Here is a 21,925-nt window from a genome sequence, read left to right as displayed (position 1 = left end):
AGAACAATGAAGATAAAACCGTTCAAACTTGTCAATTTTTTATTCAATTTGAAATTTTACTGCAAAGGTTTCTATGAATTGAAATGGAATAAATACTAATTCTTAAAATTTGCTAATTCAACCAAGAGTTATCCAAATTTTTCTTCATACATCTGTTTCTAACAGGTACAATTTTGCACCATAAGTAAAATACATGCTCAATACAAATTGATAGGGGGGAAGGGTCAGAATATGAGCCATAAACTTGAAGAAGACAATCTTGTTAGTCAGCAGGAGAGACCAGACCCGGGTTATTTTCGAGCTGAATTACTCGGGCTTGCTGGTAGCGTCGACATTAGTATTTGCAGGACACTTGGAAGCGAATAGACAATTTCGACATTTCCAACGCTCTTCTTGAGGAGTGCATTCGGGTTCTCGCTGTCCAAGCCAGACCTGGAGTGAGGTCTCAAGTTGACTCTTGAGCCAACCATGATCATATTCAAATTCAACTTCAACAATAATAGACTGATCCTTTTGTGATTCATATCTACACCAAAACAATCCACAATATCTTATCAAAATTCAAATACTGCATAGAAGCAAATACCAAACAGATCATTATAAAACAAAGCCTGAAAATATGTTTTAGTCTCTAATATTTGGTAGAAAGCTTCAGTTTTTAAATTGCAAAGCACGAGCATCGGTTGGAGCAAGAATGAACAGCGAAGTATAAAAAACCCTGTAAATATTGATAATCAAGCACAACCATTGAAGGAAATCACCCCTTTATTTATAAATGTTATGTACCTTAGTAAGAGTTTATTGTGAGTAGAAGGCAGCATGCTACAACAATTTGTGTAGTATCTAATTACATCATCGAGAGTCTGTACAGACAAGACAAGAAAAGAAACCACAACAATTTGCAGAAGATTAGCTCCTTCCAGACTTCCCAAAGAAAATCTATCATGCCGAGAATTTGAAAACTAACTCCGGTTCATGTCAAATATTTAAAAGGCCTCATTAGATAATCATAAACCTTAGCTAAACATTAAATGCAAATACAGATTGTAAAAAACAAGCAAAAGTTAAAACTCAAAAGTTCTACCTTTGCAGTGAAACCAAACGAAGTAATGCTCTCTGTAATTTCCTCAGACAAGGTGGAGTAAGGATTCAAAGAAAAGAAATCAAAAAATTGTCTGGAAGAGAAGCCATCAGGAATTAGACTGTCCAATATGTACTTATAACACATTAATTGAAGCCTGCAAGAAAAATAAATGTAGTTAAGTCGGTATCGTTGCAATCAAGAGACGAATGTTGAACAATAATCCTAACGCTTAAAGATAGCATCCATAATTACATACTTCCCATTTCTTTGTTGTGGTTCAGCTGGAACTGTATCCCGCGAACGAGTTTTAGTGTCTACTAACATCAGCATTCTTCCAGTGTCAGTCTCTAACATCCGGACCTCATCAATCACACCAACCATCCATACACCTTCTATCAAGCCCATTCTGACATCAATGCAAATAAATATAGCTTCAGTGGGAGAGATGGTTCGTATAATATCTTTAAGTTGTGTGTACAAGAAGAAGAGAGAGAACAATGGCAGAAACTGACTGAAAACAGAGGGAAAGAGCAAAAGAGAATCGCTTTTTTTTTTTTAAATCAAATCATGAAAACGTAACATGCTCATCTTGAACCAGGGAAATGAATGGCATCTGATGAGCAATAAGAGAATAAGCACTACATAATCTTCACATTACACTAAACTCAATATCTAACAGATGTATTTAATTTTAAAGATAATACTAACATCCAAATATAGTGATGCTAAATTTGAAGCATTCCGCTTCATGCATATAATAAAAGTACACTACATAGGACGAATAATGACAGTAATTGATATGCCAAGAAAATTGCAAAAGAAGAGCAGAAACAGAATTTGTTTGTCTTATTCATTCAGGAGAATTTAAGTAGGCAGTAGAACTGCCTCATTATCAACTTAAGGTCCCGGACATGCTACAGAACTTTTCCATCACAAGGCATAACGGTTTATGAGTGAAACTAGAAAATCTCGTGATGGACAAACAATATTGATTGGGACAATCTTCGGACAAAAAAATTGGTACTTACACAGGCAGTTCGCGAGTCAAACCTTCAAACAGTAGTTGGTTTACACCAAACGTGAAATTAAGAAGCTTCAAAGCCCATCTATCTTCAGCTGACTTCACCTGAACTTTGGCTTTCTTAACAACCTATAAGGATTCAAACAAAGCACCAATTAGAGGTGGTGGGAAAAATTGGAGAATATAACAATTAGTTTTGTTAGTGTTGATACAACCTAGCTTCTAAAGTCTCAAAGATTTCTCAAAATAAATTCACAAGCCTTGATAACAATGTCCATGGGATCAGGCAGCTATCCTATGATACAGTATAGTACTATAGTTCAAGCACCACAACATGTGGTCAGAAAACCCATTTTAGATACTAGAAGTTTTTATGGATAAAACACTTCTTATGCTAGAAGTAAGAAACAACTAAAATAAAGAGCATGAGAAATGTAATCAGTGCAATCTGAAGACTAAAAATTTACCTCTGCTTCAAGCATTGCATGGCGAGCAATACCTGCTTCCACAGCTTTGGTTTTTTCCCGTGATCCAGAATGGAGAGAAAACACCTTCTGTTTTTCACACCATTCCTACAGATTCCATGCCAGGAGGTGAGTACATAAAGTTACCTTCCCATAAAATCAGATTAATAAAAAAATATAATCTTATTATACTTCAGTTGTCCCTCTTGTCTGACCAAAACAGAACAACATAACTTGTATATAATTTTCCCAGTCCAATCAACAATAGACTACATCTTTAGGAAGTGCTAGTGTGAACAAAAGCGCTCCCCACTCAAAAAGATTACGCTTGCAACACAATTTTCAACTATGTTTGGAAGTGCTAGCACGAGCAAAAGGCACTTCATGCTCAAATTTATCATATGTACAACTAAAAGATTTTTTTATTTTTTTATAAAAATTTTAGAAAACACTTATGTTTGGGAGTGCTAGCACGGAGTATAGAAACTGGTTTGTCATGAAGTATTTTTTACTAAAATTATAAAATACTCTCGCTAATTATTCATTTTAAGCAAAAATCATACTAAAAAAGCCCTCCCAGGCACAAGTAGATTCCGATTTCACTGTCATTAGAGATGGTCACAATTTCCAACAGTAAAAACCAGTACAGTAATCCATTGATGATTTGTAACAAGCAGAAAAACTCCAAACCATCCACGTAAATCAAGCTAAATCAATCAAAAGCCAAGCAAGAACTCCTTACCGTGCCAGTAAAATCAGTGACGGCAAAGCCCTTCTTCCTCCTAAAACGATGCAAAAGCGATTCATTGACTTTTACCCTCTTCTGGGTACTCGCAGTTTTGCACAAATCCTCGATATCGGGGTGGGCAGCAGAAAGCCCCCTCTTTGATAGGAGGGTAATTGACTGAATAGATCTGGCGTTAAAGAGAATCTTAGAAGAAGAAGAGGAATTAATGGCGGAGCTTGAAGAGCTGGAGATAGAAGATCGAGCAGCGGCTAAGGCAGCTTCGATTAGGGCCATTTCCTCGTCGCTCACAATCTCAACAGGGATATTTGGGACGCCTTCGTGGGTACTTTCATCGTCGTTAAATGGCGGCAACCCAGAACCTGAATCCGCCATTTTTGGGCGATCCGGGGAGTAATTTATTTTTGGTGATCGTGGAGCAGTTACCGTTGCAATCGCCATGTAGTTGAGTTATAGGAATTCAAAAGCTTCCCCCAAAAGATACAGGAGAATAGGCGGAAGCATTATTAAAGTCCAAAAATCTTATCCATTCAATTTTCTTAGCGGGTCCATCACCAAAATTACTTTTTTTTTTCTTTCTATACACCAAAGTTACTTCTTGCTTGGTATGTTAGTTTTTCTTTTTTTAAAACTTAAAGGCACTTCTTTTTTTAAAATTTTATTTTTGTTTTTTAAATTTAAGTAGAAATATATTTTTAAGACCTGTAACAAACATATAAAAATTGGTGAGGAAACAAGTATAATGTCCAAAAGCAGAAGTTAGAAATAAAACTATAATCTAAGAAATGAAAATTATGGTAAGAACAAAATTTCTAATATCATATTCATTCAATTTTATTTTGAAATTAAAATATAAGGAGCTTTTTAGAATAAAAATATAAAATCGAACTGAAGTATATTGTTATTAATTTTTCTTTAATAAAATAGAAGGAAGCCATTATTCTGCACACAAAGAAAAAAGGGAAAAACAAAGAGGCCACCTTAAGTTATTATTAGGTATTAAAAAAAAACTAATGCTAATTATTAGGATGGGTTACAATTGTATAGCTTAAAAATACTTAAATTATCATTCTTGGAGGGAGCATAGGTATAGGTACTTATACCCCACTTAAATTTAATACAGCAAATATCGGAAAAAAAAAAGTTTAGCTCAACAGATTAAAATATATATATCTTCGATCAAAAACGTCGAAAGTACGGAGCTCTACTTCACGTGTTACTTAAGTAACAAAGTAAGGTATATTTTTCATTTCCTTTCATTATTTATATATATATATATATATATATATATATATATAAAAGCCTTCTTTTCTTATATATACAATAAGTGGAGGTGAAATATTCTAACTCAGAACATATTGGTCATAGATACATTAATTTGTTGAACTATGTTCAAGTTGACATAATTAAAATTAATGTCAAACTTAAATATAAGATAGAACATGTTATATTTAATATTAAAAAAGTTTGTGAAATTTTTAAATCACATTAATACTAGTATTACTGTAAATCTTCTCTTCACATTTTCAATCTTAAATATACGGCTTAAATAAAAATCGATTTTATACTCTATTTCTGTTATTCAATAAACCAAAAAAGAAAAACAAAATAATCATACATTATATTTGATCTCAATACTAATAATTTATTCCCTTTTCTGTTCCTAAAATTCTGTACAACTATACATCTTATCATTGATATTTCAGTTTCTTATCATCTCTAGGAAAAGTATGGAAATTTAGGTAAGAATTGTGAAGTACGATGAATAACTGTGGTAAAGAAATAAAATAATTCATATAGTAAGACGCAACATTTTCAGACAAAGAATGTTGATGCAATTTTATTCTAAATTTCAATTTGTATAATTCAAATGGCTCAAAAGTAAATCTATCCGTTCCTACGTGGAGCCCCTGACAAATGACATGGAAAATTTTAGAATTGACAAGAGAGGAAAAAAAAAGCAAGTAATCAAGACAAGTGGCGTGTGACTGAAGCCATTCAAGCGGAAGACTCTGTCTCGGCCAAAATGTGCCTCAAAAATCTCAACTGTGTCTAAACTGAAACCCGCCACGGAAACGCAGAAACTTGCATGAACGACACGCGTCCTCCTTCATCCTCTGAATCTCGTCTTCATAAAGCCTCTCCCACCGTCACTCTCCGCCACAAGAAGTTGCAGAGACAACCCCTCCGGCGGCGATAGTAAGAAGAAGCAGAGTGGGAGCAAAGATGGGAAAGAGAGAAGCTCTGGTGGTGCTGTTGATCATCGCCGTTTTGGGAAACGCAATTGGGTTCGACAGAGAAGAAGAAGCAGAGTGGGAGAGAGATAGGAGGGAAGAGAGAGAGTTTAGAAGGGAAGACCGGTTTCTGCTGGAGGATTCGAAGCATGTGATACAGACAGAGGCGGGAGAGATGAGGGTGGTCAAAGGTCCAGCTTCAAGAATTCTCGACAGGCAAATTCACATTGGCTTCATCACTATGGAGCCCAAGTCCCTGTTCATCCCTCAGTATATGGACTCCAGCCTGATTCTCTTCGTCCAAAAAGGTATTCACCCTTCTTTCCTCAATCTCTTCAAAACAATTCGCCTCATGCATTCATAAATCACTACACCCAAAAGCACTCTTAGCATTACACCTAACAAGCGATCATCAAAATTAATGTGGAGGCGATGGCATAGACCCAAGAGCACTCTAGCACAAGACCTAACAAGTGATTGTCAACGATAATGTGGAGGAAGTTAGAGTCCACAAAGCTTAAACAGATGGGTTACAATACTAAGTTTGATCTGTTATTCACCTTCTTAGAATGCATTTAGTTTTCTGTAGTTACAATGAATGTGAATGGAAGGGGGAAGTTTTCAGCCATTGAACGGAATGGGAAATGTAAATAATTGCAGGGGAAGTGAGGCTGGGATTGATATACAAAGACGAATTAGCAGAGAGGAGGATGAAAGAAGGAGATGTATACCGGATCCCAGCCGGTTCGGTGTTTTACATGGTGAACATAGGGGAAGGACAGAGACTTCAAATTATCTGCAGCATTGATAGAGCTGGGAGTTGGAGTCCCGGTACTGTCCAGGTAATTAATCTCTTAGTTTGAATTGGTGGTGGGGTTGGAAGGAATGAAATAAGAATCCGAATTTTGAAATGGAGATTTGATTCTTGTTTTTTCTTCTTCTAATTATAGTCCTTCTTCGTCGCTGGAGGAACCGATCCGGAATCAATCCTTGCCGGATTCGACCAGGATACATTGGCTGCAGCATTTAATGTATGAAATTCAACTAAAATTCTTGTTCTGCTTACCTTGAATCTTACGGCAGCATCTGCATTGAACTTTCACACGAATCAATTTTCCCCACAGGTTTCTCGTACAGAACTGAAGAGACTTATGACGAGGCAACGACAGGGTCCAATCGTATACGTCTCGGATACTGAATCGCCTAGGGTTTTGAGTAAGTTTCTGCAAGTGAAAGATGAAGACAGATTAAATACAATTGCCGGTGTCAATGAAGAAAGCGGAGAGGCGGAGAAGAAAAAGTCTTGGTCGTGGAGGAAGCTCCTGGGTTCAATCTTTGGAAACGAGAATCGCGACACACCGAAAACAAAAACCGGAAAATCCCCTGATTCCTACAACCTCCGCGAAAAATCTCCAGATTTCAGCAACGCTTACGGAAAGAGCGTCGCCCTCGACGAGACTGAGTACTCTCCTCTACGTGACTCCAGAGTCGGAGTTTATCTCGTCTATCTCAACGCGGTAAATCGAATCTGTTGTTCAATCCATAATCCTCTCAATTAATTTCTATTACATTCTACATCTGATTCATGGATCAGTTAATTAATTTCAAGAGAGAACTGACCTCCGACCTCCGCTTACAGGGATCGATGATGGCGCCGCACGTGAATCCAGACGCGGACGAGTTTGCCATCGTTACCGTAGGCAAAGGTAAGATGCAGATCACATATCCCAACGGAACATCCGCCTTCGATGCAGAAGTGAGCGAAGGGAACGTGATCTTTTTTCCAAAATTCTTCGCGTTCTGCCAAATCGCATCCAGAACAGGCCCGTTCGAGTTCGTGGGATTCACCACGTCGTCGCACAGGAATCATCCGCAGTTCTTGGCCGGTGCGAGTTCGGTTTACCACACTCTTAGAGGCCCCGAGATGGCAAGGGCCTTCGACATGGCCGAGGACGATCTGGGCCGCTTCCTTGACGCACAGAGCGAGGCGATCATTCTGCCGTCGGCGGAGATTGCGCCGCCGTACAAGGAGGAGGAGAAGGGGAGGCAAGAGGAAGAGAAGCGGGAAAGGAGAGACAGAGAGGCAATAAGGAGCTTAGAAGGGAATATTATGGGGATGGGATTTGATTAGTGAAGTCGAAAATGGCGGGAATAAAGTGGAATCGAATCTCCATTGCTATTCCTTCTTTTTCTTTTTGCTCGTTTGTTTTATAGGTCTGCAATCTGCTTCGTTTCGGTTTAGGGTTCGTTCATGAGCTCGCAGTTGCAGATCTGTGAATAAATCCCCGACTTCACTGAACTACTTCTCTTGTTTTATTTATTCTTTATTAGTATACGAGTTTCCTAATGCATTTTTGTGCCAAATATTTTTTATAATAATTTATCTAGTTTTTTTTTTTTTAAAGAAAAAAATGGACGAGGTATATTGTTTTATAATAATAAATTATTGTCCATGGTGAAATGTAGATTGGGACAGATTTATTTTTTTAAAACTTAAACAGTAGCAGAGATTATAATGTTGGGGAAACAATAAAATAACATGGGATTAAAATGGCTTAAGAGACAACGAAGAAAACATAACTCAATACTAATCCTAACTCAGAGACAACGAAGAAAACATAACTCAATACTAATCCTAACTCAGACAACGAAGAAAACATAACTCAATACTAATTCTAACTAACTCAATACTAATCCTAACTCAATACTAATCCTAAATCTCAATTAAAGTGAGTTCGAAATTTCATCCCACATATTCGAAACTCTACCCCACAGTAATTAGCATATATCTGTTCGAAACTCTACTCCACGATAATTAACATATATCTCTTTCGAAACTCCACCCCACATGTTCGAAACTCCACCCCACAAGCATATATATCAAGAGATCATAAGTTTGAAACTCCAATCCACACGTTCGAAACTCCATTCGAAACTCTACTCCACGATAATTAGCATATATCTCTTTCGAAATTTCACTCCACCCCACAAGCATATATCTCTAATCAATAGATAATGAGTTTAAAACTCCAATCCACACGTTCGAAACTCCATCCCACATAGACATGGTAAAAAAATTGCTCTTCAATATAGCTCTCTAATTATTTTTGTTTGAGATATCATATATATTTTTTATAACAACATCGATGATTTTATACGTCGTCATATGTATTGTCAATTTTTTAACCTTCGAATCTCAAAGACATGTCATTAAGTCAACTTAATTACAAGGGAGAGCATTGAGAGAAAGAAGTCAAGTATTAGATCGGATTATAGCCAAACTGGGCATTTAACCGAGCTAGGTATCCAGCCAAACGGTTTATTCCACTATTTATGTTACGGCAGTCTAACTGTTCTCCCACTCAACACACAGGCTTCTTATTTCTACAGAGTTGGAACCGTTTCATTCAAATGAGGAGCCAAATTCCTCAACGGTTACATTTCCCTTTTCTTATAATTACCACAGAGATAAATGGAGAGGGAAGGCTAACTTGTTTTTTGCCGGTTCTAATCTTAAAGTATTCTTGAAGATCTATTGTGATTATCGATTTTTTCGATAATAACATCGACAGTCCATAGTTAATAGTTAATCATCGTCGTATATATTGTCAATAATTCTAGTCCATATGACATATATTGTCAATAAACCATAATTCATATGACATATATTGTAATAGTTAGTAAATTTAACTCAATTCACAAAAATACTTATTATACTATCTCAAAATAATGATATATTTCTTGCATTTGAATGTTACTATTGACTTCTCTTGTTTTTATTTTATCTCTGATTTAATATCGTAGCTTGCAATATCACTAAATATACGATTATTAGTATGCGATTTAACGTTGTAGCTCCCAATCTCGCTAAATATACGATTATTAGTATGCAATTTAATGTTGTAGCTTCCAATATCACTAAACATACCATTGTTCGTATATGATTTAAAGCCTACTGTCATAGCGAACATAATTTAACGATAGTTAACATATACCTCAAATTAAAAGACTGTGAATTCGATATTCACCACTACATCTTATATTAAAATAAAAAGGTATGTTCATCATTTGTTTGACAACAAAAAATACCAAAAACTAATAGCAGTTATCAAAACATATTTAGTTTTTATTAAACAAAAAAATTCCTTAGAAGTTAAATATAGTTTTTCTTTCCACATCCAACGAGGGCAACTTTCGGGAGAACGAGATCTATATTTATTTGGTAAAATATCGGAAATTTGGCACATAGCCTCAACGACACTTTCCAAACCTTCGATCAAAAAAAAAAAAAAAACACTTTCCAAATCGACCGGGGCTAATTCCGGCCACCAAGGACAGTCTCGTCTTGTATTGAATTCTCAGCGAAGGAGGAGAAGATCCGGAGACCACATTCAACCATGAGATTCCATATTTTATCTGCAATTTTTCCTTTGTTGTTGATCTCAGTTCTTGTTCTAAACACAGCATCTCTCTGCAGAGCTGAAGTTATAACCCTAACTGCGGACACCTTCTCCGACAAGGTACCATTTCGGAACCCTAATTTACTCATCGAGATCCATTTCTGTATTCTCTAGGTGGAAAAACATGCGAGCGAAGTGAATGGTTCTGTTGATTTTTCAACCATGTCTGACGATGCAACATATTTTCGATGGGTGTTCGATTATGCATGGTTGAATCCAATTATTTGTTGTGTTTGAGTCACTGCCTGTGTTCCTCGGTTATGAGTGATTGGTTTGGATTTTGTATTGCTACTGTCAACCGAGATGCTACAGTTTCGGATCCACAAGAATGAACTAAGGCCGTACCAAGAAAAGATTCGATGCAATTTTCCAGAATGCTCAAAACTCTATTCTGAATTTTATCTTGTACTTGCTATTTCAAATGAAGTAGAAACTAACTTCTGGTGTTGGTTTCTGTTGGATTACGGCCCACGGGCAAACGCAAGTTTGATTAAGTTTTCTTGTTTCCAGGGTTAGTAACATTAGTTAAAACATTTTAAAGTAGGCTCGGAAAGGAAATTGTTAAAAGGGTGTAAAAAATTAATTGTGGAAGTTATATCATATTTTGTGGGTGCAGCATTCGAAGCCTTACATAATTATTTCTACCATGCCGTCCATTATAAGTCTTCGTTGGCGATACAGTAAATCAGTTTTATTTTTTTTTGCTTTGACTTGTAGTTTTTGATGTTTGGGCAAATTGAGGATGTTGGTCCAATTTAAAATGTTCTCCATGATGTATGTTGTTGCGTTCCTCTTGGTTCATATCTTGATGGATGTTATTTCTGCTTCTTAATCATTAAGAATGTGTAGTTAAGGTTTCAAAATAACATTACCATTTAACGATGTTCCTCATGACATAAATGTGTATTTTTTTCAGGTTAAGGAAAAAGATACTGCATGGTTTGTGAAATTCTGCGTTCCTTGGTGCAAACATTGGTTGGTATTCTCTCTCATTGTAGTTTCCTGTTTTTGTGTCCTGCTAATTAATCATTTGTTTCAAATTGCTTAGTTACTTATAACTAGTGTGTTTCAGCAAGAATTTAGGATCATTATGGGAGGACTTGGGGAAGGCAATGGAAGGTGAGGATGAAATTGAGGTTGGAGAAGTTGATTGCAGTTTGAACAAACCTGTCTGTTCCAAAGTTGACATTCATTCATATCCCACATTTAAGCTTTTCTATGAAGGGGAAGAAGTTGCAAAGTATTCAGGTGATTTTTCATCCCTCTCCTGTTCCCTGGCAATTACATTGCTTTATTTATATATTATTCTCGCTGTCTATGTTCCACGTTCAGTATGATTCATTTTCTTCTTCTTAACTTTGTAATGTAATGACTGACGAATTTAATGGTGATGATTTGTCATCTGTGTGCATTCCTCTCTAGTTAGCACACATAAATTTAGAGTGATCAACTCATTGTTCTCAACACTTCTCAACGCATCCCTCTCCCTAGAGAACCATTTGTAGCTTTGTTTTGAGTCTTATTAAATGCCGCCATTACAAAAATTTGAAAGATTGGAAAGTTGTGTTACACTTTTGAGGGTGTAGGCATGTGTAACCTATTACATGTCAATCCATTCATTCTTGTGCTTCTGCTGTAAGTGATTGATGCTTGGCAATATCGGAAATCAGAATGAAATGCTGCATTTCATTGTTGTATATAGAGTTCCCAGCAGTAGTCATTGTGAAGTGAACTTGGCTGATATTTATTCTGGGGCAGGCTCCGTTTGTTCATTTCTCTGCTGTTGTGTTACTCAAGATTATTCTTCTATAATCATAGTAAAATCTATTTTTGGATTGGGAGAAAACTTGATTTACCAGCTATGCTTCTACTGACTCAGGGCCAAGAGACGTTGAATCTCTCAAAAGCTTTGTCCTTGAAGAAGCTGAAAAGGCAGAAGAAAAGGTGCAGCAGGACAGTGACAATGAATTGTGATTATAGGTAGGCCAAACTTTAAACTTATCCAGAGGAGTTCTTTATTCATTCCCTGAGATTCCATCCACATTGTGTACCAGTATTTGATGAACATATTGAATTTTGACAACCAAATAGACAGTTTTTGAGTAGTGTTGGACTGCAAACATTTGAAAAAGCTCTTGGCATCCAGTAACAATGTATCTAGTTGTTCGTGAATCAGATCATTGATCATCATGGTTATTTTCATACCGATTAGGATGCTTAAATTTAGGTAGATTTGGGCCGTGATCTTGGTTGTATTTGTTTTCTCCCCCTTGTGTGACTTTTTTCTCCACATTTTTCGACGGTTTACCCGTTGGTTGGGATATGTCATGTGAAGAGAGGTAGCAAAGATGGGAATTAGAGAATTTTGTATTGATAGATTCATAATATATTACACCATACATTATATGCAAACTTTTCATTCGAAGCATTGGTTTGTTTCTCTTTTGTGAAGATGGTTTCAGACGAAGAATGCAAGTCCCCCCACTAAACCCGTTTCGTACCAGGCAAGAATTAGAATTCAGCCGGATCCAGTGGGAGTGTAGGAGATGGCAGACATGATAGGATAGAAGCTATACGCGATTTGTAGGGGGAAGATTTTGCCCGCTTGACTATGATTTCCTTGTCCGCCATTGGTTTTTAAGGAAATCAATTGAAAAATAAATAGACAATTAATCAATACCAACTCATATAATATTTTTAATTTTATGAGTTGGTATTGTGTAATTTTATGATAATTGTTTTTGTTTAAAAAAATAAGAAAAAAAGAGTAAAATATATTCAGACGTTGTATTGTCATTTTGACAATTAATTGTAATGTTGCAATGATAAATACTCAATTAAAAAAAAAGGTTGAATACATTAATATTGCAAATGCCTCTTTTTTTTTTGGGAGTAGACCGGTAGCGGGTAAATATGCCCAATGTGCTCATGTTGTCGCTGCTTTCCGAAACATAGAGACCACCAATACCGGATACCGGCTGCGGAACAAGATAATCCCGGTCACCATAAAACCTTAATATATCGATCGTGGGTGCAGTCCCTGTCCGCTATACTATATTTATTATTTATAACTGTATTATTTTCTGATATAAAAAGAATGATACATTCTTTCGGACTCGTTCTCAATAATAATAAATAATTAATTAAGATCCGGTTTGATGTGATTTTATTTTTAATTTTATGTATTTTTTAATTAACCTATTTTCTTACCATTTATTTGAGATACATTCCAATTTTAGCACATTTTCAAAAATAAAAACAAGTTTTTGAATTTTCTTTTCAAAATTTGACTTACTCTCTAAAAAATATTTGTAAAAGTTATAACAAGACAAATGAATATTCGATTGAATTAGTGGTGTTTTAGTATATCATGTGGGGTAGATGATCAAACTCGCATTAGATATGTGTCAAGTTGTCGTTGAGTTATGCTCGCTTTGACGATCGTAAGTTTAATTTTGAAAAGTAGAAAATAAAAACAAAATTGTTATCAAACTTCCTTTATTTTCAAATTTTAAATTTTAGTTAAGTGATTGAAAATATGGAGATGAAATCATTTTTTATCAATTTGAACTAGGCTCAAAATACTCTCATTAAAATTAAAGCTCTACAACTAAGATTTTGCAGCATTTGTTTTCAAAATGTAGCTTATTTATTAACATTTCGTTGTCTAGTCTTTCATTTTTAAAATCATCAACTATAGCTCCAAAATTTAAACAAAATTTTAAATTTGGAAAATTATAATTCCAAAAATAGAATCATTATCAAAACTTATTCCATTCTCAAAAAATCAAAATCTCAGTGATATCAATCAAACAAAGAAAAAAATTAAAATAAGTTAAATCAATGCCAGGTAAACTTAACAAAAAATATATAAATGTCTCATTCCAGCCGAAAAACATAACAATAACTATATTCTTATCTTATTCAAGAAGTATTAGTATATCAATCCATTGAATATTAATCTATGCAACTAAAAGTAAGCTATGCCCATAAAAACTAAAATAAAACCGTCCCTCTAATTAATTTTATTTCCAACTATAATTTAATTATATTTATTTTCCCCCCTACTTCCTTTTGTAGTGTGCATGTCCCCTCAATGTGTAGTTGAAATGTCTACCATGGTTGAGACAAAACAATTTATCTAAAATTTGTTTTTAGAAAGTGAATTAGTTTAAAATTTAAATTATTTAGAATCAATTATCTTTTTTTTTTCCTCTTAAATTTCGAAAATCAATTTGAATCGTGAAAACAAAAACTCTTTTAGGAAGTGAATATGTATTTTAAAAGCAAATAAATGAGAATTATTGAAACCGATCCACGCATTTGCCCGGTGTCCGGTCTACTTCCGGAAGCGAAGATTAACACCGTTCGATCAGATCCCCCGAAATCTGACGGCTGAGGAAGAAACCCTAGCCAGCTCTGTCCCAAAGCCTCTCCTATATATAGTCAAAGAGCTCCCCCATTCATCACCTCCGCTTCCTTACTCGCTCGTAACCCTCGTTTCTTGATTCGGCTTATCGATCTCTCTTCGTCTTCTTGAGGTTTGATTCTATCTTAGATCGATGGATAATTTTAGTTTATTATTCATCTAATGCATATGCGTGCATGGCATTTGATCCATTGTTTGTAGTATTTTGTTACGATGGATGGATCTATCTAGGTGTTACTTTGTACGAAGAGGATTTGAATATTATCTTTGATTAAGCTCGTTTTTCGTTTAATCGGCTGTTTCAATCTAGGAGTATTGATTTTCTGTCTTATGCTTGTAGACGAGCTCAATGTTGTTGCGATTGCGTGGAAGAGATGATCATCATTGAATAATATTAAATTCATGTGATACTTTAATCTCGTTGATATTAAGTTTTGGATGATTTTAGCAAGATTTGTTAAATTTTTTGGAGGAGTTGGTTATCTTTAATGTAAAAGAGGAGATTCAATTGAAACTTTATTTATGGTCATCGTATTCTGAAAGATCTACGAACTATGGTAGTTTTATTGGTAGATTTCATGGAAATATATCGAGAAATTATTGTTTGATTTCCTAGGAGGAGGATGCTGATCACTTGATTTACTATTATTAACTTTTTCAGGTTACTACAATTTAAAAATGGGTAAGGAGAAGGTTCACATTAACATTGTGGTCATTGGCCACGTCGACTCTGGGAAGTCCACCACCACCGGACACTTGATCTACAAGCTTGGTGGTATTGACAAGCGTGTCATTGAAAGGTTCGAGAAGGAAGCTGCTGAGATGAACAAGAGGTCATTCAAATATGCCTGGGTGTTGGACAAGCTCAAGGCAGAGCGTGAACGTGGTATTACCATTGATATTGCCTTGTGGAAGTTTGAGACCACCAAATACTACTGCACTGTCATCGATGCCCCTGGACATCGTGATTTCATTAAGAACATGATTACTGGTACTTCACAGGCCGATTGTGCTGTCCTCATTATTGACTCCACCACTGGTGGTTTTGAAGCCGGTATCTCTAAGGATGGTCAAACTCGTGAGCATGCCTTGCTTGCGTTTACTCTTGGTGTCAAGCAGATGATCTGCTGCTGCAACAAGGTGAGGTGTCTGCTTCACATGCGTTGTAAATTTGTCATGTGACTGTCTGCTTCTAGTTGTATGTCAAACTTATTTTCTGCTTTCACTTTTTGTAGATGGATGCAACCACCCCCAAGTACTCCAAGGCAAGGTATGATGAAATTGTCAAGGAAGTTTCCTCCTACCTCAAGAAGGTGGGTTACAACCCTGACAAAATCCCATTCGTCCCCATCTCTGGTTTTGAAGGAGACAATATGATCGAGAGGTCAACCAACCTTGACTGGTACAAGGGTCCAACCCTCCTTGAGGCTCTTGACTTAATCTCGGAGCCCAAGAGGCCCTCAGACAAGCCACTCCGTCTTCCACTTCAGGACGTTTACAAGATTGGTGGAATTGGAACTGTACCTGTGGGACGTGTTGAGACTGGTATCCTCAAGCCGGGAATGGTGGTGACTTTTGGCCCCACTGGGTTGACCACTGAAGTTAAGTCTGTGGAGATGCACCATGAAGCTCTCCAGGAGGCCCTTCCAGGTGACAATGTTGGCTTCAACGTGAAGAATGTTGCTGTGAAGGATCTGAAGCGTGGTTTTGTTGCGTCCAACTCTAAGGATGACCCTGCCAAGGAGGCTGCCAACTTCACTTCTCAGGTCATCATCATGAACCACCCGGGACAGATTGGCAATGGTTACGCCCCAGTGCTTGATTGCCACACCTCTCACATTGCCGTGAAGTTTTCTGAGATCCTGACCAAGATTGACAGGCGTTCTGGTAAGGAACTTGAGAAAGAGCCCAAGTTCTTGAAGAATGGTGATGCTGGAATGATTAAGATGGTTCCCACCAAACCCATGGTGGTTGAGACTTTCTCCGAGTACCCACCTCTCGGACGATTTGCCGTGAGGGACATGAGACAGACTGTCGCAGTTGGTGTTATCAAGAATGTCGAGAAGAAGGATCCATCTGGTGCCAAGGTCACCAAGTCTGCGGCCAAGAAGAAGTGAACCGTGCTTGCTCAACCTCAGACAGCTCCGTCTGAGGTTTACAAGTATAAATGTCAGAATAAAGACCTTGTTATTCTTGGTGCTGCTTTGTCGTCGAGTCTTTTAAATTGCTTTGGTGATCATAGTTGTTGCGGCTGGTTGTCAGGTACCCAGTCTCAGAATTGGGTGCTTGATAGACGGTGGCACAGCTATATCTTGTAGTCTCTTTTTGTGCTGGTCCGTTTGGTGGCCTCTTTGCTTCTGTGTCCTGTTTGAGTTCGAGGTGCTTTGGCTCTTCCAGAGCGGCTCAAAAGTTTTCGATTTCTATGTTTCTTTGGAGATACTACACACTGCAAAACTAATGCCGTTTCTTATTTCACAAATTATTTACTGCTTTTTCCCTCCGTTGGTCTATCCAAAAAGGACGGTTTTTTCTAAACTAGAAGTGCCGTATCAAAGCTCTGTGATTTTGCCATACTATGATTGAAATGGGCTGTTTGTCAAATTTCGGCCCAGATCATTTGGTGAAAAAGACAAATCAAGGTTCTCATCTCAAGGATGCGCTTTAATGATTATACTTAAGTTGGTTGAAGTCTCTCTTAACTGAATGGGGTTGTGTAACGTGGTTTCATTTTGTTCATGCATTTTTCCACATTCTTGCCCTGCCCATATCCTCTCTTCCGTCCCTTTCTTCTCACTTCTTTTCATTAATAATGTTATCTTCGACTCGTTACGATCTTCAAGTAAAATGTGCTTTAGATCTAAGATGACAAACAAGTCTCTGGTTTTTTGCTAGGTTCCATCTTTAACGTATTAAAATTTAGACCATTCTGCTAGGTCCAAGATGCAAAACCCTCCATTTTCTCTCTTCATTCGAGTGGCGAAGCACAAGAACAAACAAACACAACCAAAATAAAAATAGTAAAATATAATAATAATACATTGAGAACCAGTTCAACCAAGAACAATACATTGAGCTATCGATTATGAGAAAACAGGTCCAAACCCAACACACAAATATCAAAGTAAAACATGATTCAATTTGTCTTGGAATCTGTATGATGGCCGTTGTGTTCCTAATCTACGCGGCTTTTGCAGCACAAGTGAAGGTTGATTCGCACAAATCATCCACGAAATCCGCCGCAAGATCGAGTCCTTGGATCTCTCCATCTCTGATCCTTTCCACGGTCGTTGTAGTGAAGCCAATTTGTGGATCGGCGCGCTCCGGCGTCGAGGCGCTTGATCTTTGCCTTCTCATGGCCTCCCTCCTGCGCTCGTGATCCGCCATCCTGCAACTCCCAAAAGCAAGAGACATCACATCACACTTGAAAACAAGGGTAAATAATAGATTGTACTTAAAAGAGGAGAGACAGAGAGAGAGAGAACAAAAAATAATAATAAAAAAGTACTCGGTAGAGAGAGAAGGATGAGAGATGGTGAAGCCAGAGAGACATAGAGGAAGACCATGGAACCCAAACTTGGACTGCATTTCTCGCCAAAGGAGGAAGAAGAAGCCTGCTTCCGTTTGTTTGATGGCAGAATAACAAAAGAGAATATAGATTTCTCTTTTTCTTTCGCCCTTTTATTTTGTCTTGGGCCTTCTTTTGGGAATTGTGGGCACCGATATAAAAAGATGTGGGGATATTAACATATTCAATTTTCATAACATGTTTATATTTATTCGACTGGTGCACTGATATTTTTTTAATATTGCAAAAAAAAAGGGCAAAATTAAAAAAAATTATCAACAAAATGACATAATATCAATAATTATAATTTTTAAACAAGGTAAAATACTTATTAACTTTTAGTAAATATATCTTAACATTTCCTCGAGATATTACTGAAAAGAAAGAAAAAAAGGGCATTTAAAGCAAAATGGTTGGGCCAATACCAACAGGCTGACGCTGTAATTAAGTGGGCAATGGCAGAGAAAGTTAGTGAGGCAGCGCCCATATGCGTGCAACCAATGCCCAATAATATTTATATTCATGTATTACAACGTATTGTAAATGTAAACAAGAAATATATTTAGTTGCAAAATACTTAAATTTTTTAGTAAAATTTGAAAACGAGAACAAGAAACGAAAATGTTACCAAACGGGCTCTAAACTTCTAATTTTGTAACTAATAAATTTTTGTCTGTTAACTCTATCGATTTAGTATCTATTTAAGTATTACGTGCTGTCTCATTTCGAGTACGTTTGGATGTTATTTTGTGTTTAATTTGAACCTCGTAGGGTCAGGTGTTATGGTCACACAAATATTAAACTTACAAAGATCTGGTAGGCAGCACAGCTGTGAATTTGTTAGCCATGTGGGCCATTCTCTTATAAGATTTTTTTGGTAGTATGTAAACTCAAAATTATTATTTGTCTTAAACTACAGTATACTGTTCAGTAAAATATAAGATGAAAGCCAGAGAGAATTCTCTCTCCATCGTCGATTAAACCTAAAAGTTTAGACTAAGTAGACATAAGATTTAAAGTTGAAGGATCAAATTCATAGTTTAAGTGGCAATTTCATTGAGGCTTGATTTGATTTTAGGTGGTCCATCATTCTGAAATTCTTTTCAATCTAATAATTGATTGAAATACCCCGTGATTGGAGTAAATTTTTTACCATTCTAAACTAAACTCGACTTAATTTAGATGTTGTTTTGAGTCGGTGATCTCTTGGGAGTGACTTTCATCTCAATACAAGTGGATATATATATTCTTTCTTGTCTTTTCTTCCTGAAATCGAATGAGTGATTGTTTAGACTAATCTTAATTTTTTTAGTTAGAGTTGAATCTTTAGATGAAAATTTAAGCTTCGTTTAGTAACTTTCTTCTTTCTTATTTCATGTTTCTCGTTTTTAATTTTTTAGAAACACAATAACTATTCTCGTTTTTTTGTTTTTCATTTTCAAGAAACTTTTTCAAAATTGTGTAGATATTTTGAAAACAACAAACTTCTTGTTTTCTCATTTTCTTTTGAAAAATAGAGAAAATTGTATTTTTTTCGGAGGAAAGAAAAATATTGTATTTTTGTTTGCACTTATTTCTCTCATTTGTCAAATATTTAACCGAACAAGAGACATGAACTAGAAAAGAGCCCAATTCAATTATGTATTCAACTTTCGAATTTTCAAGGTAGACAATGACACAACATAAGAAAAATATTAATTTCTTTTGCCATTGAAAATATGAATAATAGCAAAAGAAAAAAAAAAGAACAAAACATAACTAAGACATAAAACTAGACAGAGAGCTTTTTAAAACAATAAAGAAGAAGAAACAATCTCCTGCTTCAATGGAGGTGCTCCTGCTGACGTAGGAGGAGTGACCTCATACTAAATGATATCAAATCACAGCCATAAAGAGAAGAAACAGACAGTATTATAAGAGTGTATTTAAGTTGACTTTTCAATCTCCTAAATAATGCAACGATAAATTATATACCAAACATTAAAGATGTAGCTGGATGGATCCAATCTGGATACACACCTCAAATTCCCCCCCCCCCCCCCCCTATACAGATTACAGAAGCTGGGTAGAAGGTTTGCTTCGCAGGAGAAATGGCGCCGTCACTAATTCCCGCCCGGGGCTCCGGTGTCGGCATCATATCCTCTGCGTAGCAAACCGACGATCTGAGGGAGATGGGAGGTTGCTTCGTCGCATTTCGGTTCATTTCTTCTTTGAGGTATAAAAGAGTGAGGAGAAGAGAGATCTATTAGCTTAAACTTTTGGTTAAGTTTGATTTAATGTGGCATGGAACTAGAAACTTTGGAGTTGATTCTTACGATTTTGTTTACTTCTTAGTTAGATAGTAGTTTACATGTTGAAGTGGTGTTAGTATATCTAAATTCATCTATGAAGGAACTCTTTGCGGGGTTTGCGAAGGAAAGAGAACTCATTTGATGTGATCAAGAGAGGGTTTTGTCTATGGATGAAGAGTGGATTGATAGTGTTGGAATTGGTGGAGCCAAATCGACATCGAAACGAGTTAGGGTCGAGTCAAGGTAAGGAAGGAATGAAAAATAAATGAAGAAGCGGGCTGCCGGACAAAGGGGCCGAGGAGGCAGCGCCGCGATGCTGTCGTGATGTGGGTGCATGGATGAATATTCCGTCCGCTGCGCCATGACGCTGTATCGATGCTATAAAACCTATAGTTTCGAGTTTTAGGATTTCCTAGTCAAAACTAGAGCCATTTTGAGGGATTTTTGTGGTGTTTTAGAGGCAGAGGCCCAGGGTTGTTGGCAGGGGCAGAACAAGATCAACACATATTGGTGTAATTAGATCTTGTTTTTGTGAGTTTTTAATTCTTGTATCTAAGTATAATACTTAGAAGTTAGAGAGCTTTTGTTGAGACTTAGAGTGACTATCTGGGGTGAGATACTTTTGAGTACTTGTATTTAATCTCATGTCCTGTTAGGGTGAACCAATATAAATTATTTGTGTCATAATTGTTTCTTTCCTTAATCTCTTATTGTATCGTGTGATTGTGATTTTGTAATGTGGAAGGTAAAATTGTCAGTCTTTCTTTTTCTTATTCCACAGGATCCTATACCAGCTATACATTCGTGTCGGGAAGAATATTAAGACGGGAGATTTATGGTTCTGCATTGGAAGAAGTTTCTTTTGTTTATTGAAATGGAATTGAAAAGTTTTATTTCTTCTTCCTTTTTGCAGGGTGAGGGGAGTGTAGCTTATTCAAAATGTCAAAGGCTTTTTGATTCGATTGGCAGCCTTAGAAATGTGGGGTAAATAAAACGTCATTATGGTGAAAAAGAAAAGATCAAAGGCCTTGGAATGAAGGTTAATTTCTATTAGTATGGGACTTAGAGACTGCTTAAAATTTTAGCCATTGAAAACTCGAGAAAGAAGCAAATAAATAAAAGTAAAAACAAAAATTTCAACGATGATAACTATTCAAATTTCAACGGTTTGAATTTTTCTGTAACATTTTTCAATTTAGTCTCATCGGTAATGTTAAAATTAGATAAATTTACCTGACATAATATTTAGTGAATTTGTAAAATTTAGAAGAGAACAAATATTTTCTAAGAAAAAGAAACTCAAAATTTTCTACTAAACTTAAATCGAGAAGAATTAATTTATTATCAACCTAGAAACTTATTAAACAATAGAGACTAAATATGACTAAAACATATGCTTACCCTAAAATGATAAGTATAGATAAAGCCTACAGTCAATTTTTTTAAAAAGGTTCTCATTTATCCTTTCCAATTATATAAGTATTTTATAACTAACTATATTTCTTATTTTTCTGATAACGTTTTCAAAATTGTATAAAAATTTTGAAAAAAAGGAAAAAAAATTTTGTTTAATAAAAAAAAGGGCAATGCAATTCTACTTTTATATATTAAAAATGGAGAAACAGCAACATT

At 36.1% G+C, this 21,925-nt stretch overlaps 4 protein-coding genes and 3 long non-coding RNA genes across 11 annotated transcripts; 4 read left to right on the top strand and 3 right to left on the bottom strand.

Annotated features, from left to right (window-relative positions):
• Positions 1 to 84: 84 nt before the first annotated feature.
• Positions 85 to 3,863, bottom strand: LOC111011013 (exonuclease V-like protein). 2 transcript variants are annotated; one of them, XM_022284618.2, is made up of 7 exons: positions 3,312 to 3,855; positions 2,573 to 2,677; positions 2,113 to 2,234; positions 1,341 to 1,490; positions 1,085 to 1,238; positions 787 to 863; positions 85 to 526 (listed from the first exon to the last, which is right to left on the bottom strand). In XM_022284618.2, exons 1-7 carry the CDS (start codon positions 3,753 to 3,755, stop codon positions 307 to 309), a joined length of 1,272 nt encoding a protein of 423 aa, XP_022140310.1. In that variant the 5' UTR covers positions 3,756 to 3,855; the 3' UTR covers positions 85 to 306. The 2 variants fall into 2 exon arrangements, with proteins under 2 accessions (XP_022140310.1, XP_022140311.1); XM_022284619.2 differs by lacking the exon at positions 787 to 863 and having other exon boundaries at positions 385 to 526; positions 3,312 to 3,863.
• A 1,263-nt stretch (positions 3,864 to 5,126) lies between these two features.
• On the bottom strand, positions 5,127 to 7,308 carry LOC148212654 (uncharacterized). 2 transcript variants are annotated; one of them, XR_015789164.1, is made up of 3 exons: positions 7,169 to 7,308; positions 6,109 to 7,076; positions 5,127 to 6,014 (listed from the first exon to the last, which is right to left on the bottom strand). It is a non-coding gene; the product is annotated as an uncharacterized LOC148212654 (long non-coding RNA). The 2 variants fall into 2 exon arrangements; XR_015789163.1 differs by having other exon boundaries at positions 6,615 to 7,076.
• LOC111011142 (RmlC-like cupins superfamily protein) lies at positions 5,526 to 7,847 on the top strand. Its single transcript, XM_022284796.2, has 5 exons — positions 5,526 to 5,856; positions 6,209 to 6,390; positions 6,499 to 6,579; positions 6,673 to 7,065; positions 7,188 to 7,847. Exons 1-5 carry the CDS (start codon positions 5,541 to 5,543, stop codon positions 7,677 to 7,679), a joined length of 1,464 nt encoding a protein of 487 aa, XP_022140488.2. The 5' UTR covers positions 5,526 to 5,540; the 3' UTR covers positions 7,680 to 7,847.
• Positions 7,848 to 9,761: 1,914 nt separating this feature from the next.
• Positions 9,762 to 12,796, top strand: PDIL5-1 (PDI-like 5-1). Of its 3 annotated transcripts, none has more exons than XM_022285075.2 (5): positions 9,762 to 10,068; positions 10,925 to 10,983; positions 11,081 to 11,256; positions 11,888 to 11,988; positions 12,471 to 12,796. In XM_022285075.2, the coding sequence occupies exons 1-4, from the start codon at positions 9,946 to 9,948 to the stop codon at positions 11,980 to 11,982; spliced, it is 453 nt and encodes a 150-aa protein (XP_022140767.1). In that variant the 5' UTR covers positions 9,762 to 9,945; the 3' UTR covers positions 11,983 to 11,988; positions 12,471 to 12,796. The 3 variants fall into 3 exon arrangements, with proteins under 3 accessions (XP_022140767.1, XP_022140766.1, XP_022140764.1); XM_022285074.2 differs by having other exon boundaries at positions 9,763 to 10,068; positions 12,461 to 12,795; XM_022285072.2 differs by lacking the exon at positions 12,471 to 12,796 and having other exon boundaries at positions 9,766 to 10,068; positions 11,888 to 12,210.
• Positions 12,797 to 14,396: 1,600 nt separating this feature from the next.
• Positions 14,397 to 16,916, top strand: LOC111011110 (elongation factor 1-alpha). Its single transcript, XM_022284737.2, has 3 exons — positions 14,397 to 14,549; positions 15,099 to 15,577; positions 15,673 to 16,916. The coding sequence occupies exons 2-3, from the start codon at positions 15,116 to 15,118 to the stop codon at positions 16,552 to 16,554; spliced, it is 1,344 nt and encodes a 447-aa protein (XP_022140429.1). The 5' UTR covers positions 14,397 to 14,549; positions 15,099 to 15,115; the 3' UTR covers positions 16,555 to 16,916.
• A 773-nt stretch (positions 16,917 to 17,689) lies between these two features.
• On the bottom strand, positions 17,690 to 18,223 carry LOC148212653 (uncharacterized). The gene is made up of 2 exons (XR_015789312.1): positions 17,998 to 18,223; positions 17,690 to 17,822 (listed from the first exon to the last, which is right to left on the bottom strand). It is a non-coding gene; the product is annotated as an uncharacterized LOC148212653 (long non-coding RNA).
• Positions 18,224 to 19,876: 1,653 nt separating this feature from the next.
• On the top strand, positions 19,877 to 21,346 carry LOC111011243 (uncharacterized). Its single transcript, XR_002601419.2, has 2 exons — positions 19,877 to 20,217; positions 21,075 to 21,346. It is a non-coding gene; the product is annotated as an uncharacterized LOC111011243 (long non-coding RNA).
• The last annotated feature ends 579 nt before the right edge of the window (positions 21,347 to 21,925 follow it).

Source organism: Momordica charantia (genome assembly GCF_013281855.1).
Source record: "Momordica charantia cultivar OHB3-1 chromosome 2 unlocalized genomic scaffold, Mcharantia_2.0 BLBB01000002.1, whole genome shotgun sequence".
Taxonomy (NCBI): Eukaryota; Viridiplantae; Streptophyta; class Magnoliopsida; order Cucurbitales; family Cucurbitaceae; genus Momordica; species Momordica charantia.
Note: the sequence above shows the minus strand (reverse complement) of the source record. Positions and strands in the feature narration are given on the sequence as shown.

Excerpts from the sequence above, each read along its gene's own strand:
- LOC111011013 (XM_022284618.2), bottom strand. The coding sequence starts at position 3,755 with ATGGCGATTGCAACGGTAACTGCTCCACGATCACCAAAAATAAATTAC. Across the intron at positions 2,235-2,572 it reads ATGCAATGCTTGAAGCAGAG|GTTGTTAAGAAAGCCAAAGT; the intron begins GTAAATTTTTAG and ends GAATCCTTATAG. Across the intron at positions 527-786 it reads CACAATAAACTCTTACTAAG|ATATGAATCACAAAAGGATC; the intron begins GTACATAACATT and ends GTTTTGGTGTAG.
- LOC111011142 (XM_022284796.2), top strand. The coding sequence starts at position 5,541 with ATGGGAAAGAGAGAAGCTCTGGTGGTGCTGTTGATCATCGCCGTTTTG. Across the intron at positions 5,857-6,208 it reads GATTCTCTTCGTCCAAAAAG|GGGAAGTGAGGCTGGGATTG; the intron begins GTATTCACCCTT and ends AAATAATTGCAG. Across the intron at positions 6,580-6,672 it reads CATTGGCTGCAGCATTTAAT|GTTTCTCGTACAGAACTGAA; the intron begins GTATGAAATTCA and ends TTTTCCCCACAG.
- PDIL5-1 (XM_022285075.2), top strand. The coding sequence starts at position 9,946 with ATGAGATTCCATATTTTATCTGCAATTTTTCCTTTGTTGTTGATCTCA. Across the intron at positions 10,069-10,924 it reads CGGACACCTTCTCCGACAAG|GTTAAGGAAAAAGATACTGC; the intron begins GTACCATTTCGG and ends TATTTTTTTCAG. Across the intron at positions 10,984-11,080 it reads GTTCCTTGGTGCAAACATTG|CAAGAATTTAGGATCATTAT; the intron begins GTTGGTATTCTC and ends AGTGTGTTTCAG.
- LOC111011110 (XM_022284737.2), top strand. The coding sequence starts at position 15,116 with ATGGGTAAGGAGAAGGTTCACATTAACATTGTGGTCATTGGCCACGTC. Across the intron at positions 15,578-15,672 it reads TGATCTGCTGCTGCAACAAG|ATGGATGCAACCACCCCCAA; the intron begins GTGAGGTGTCTG and ends CACTTTTTGTAG.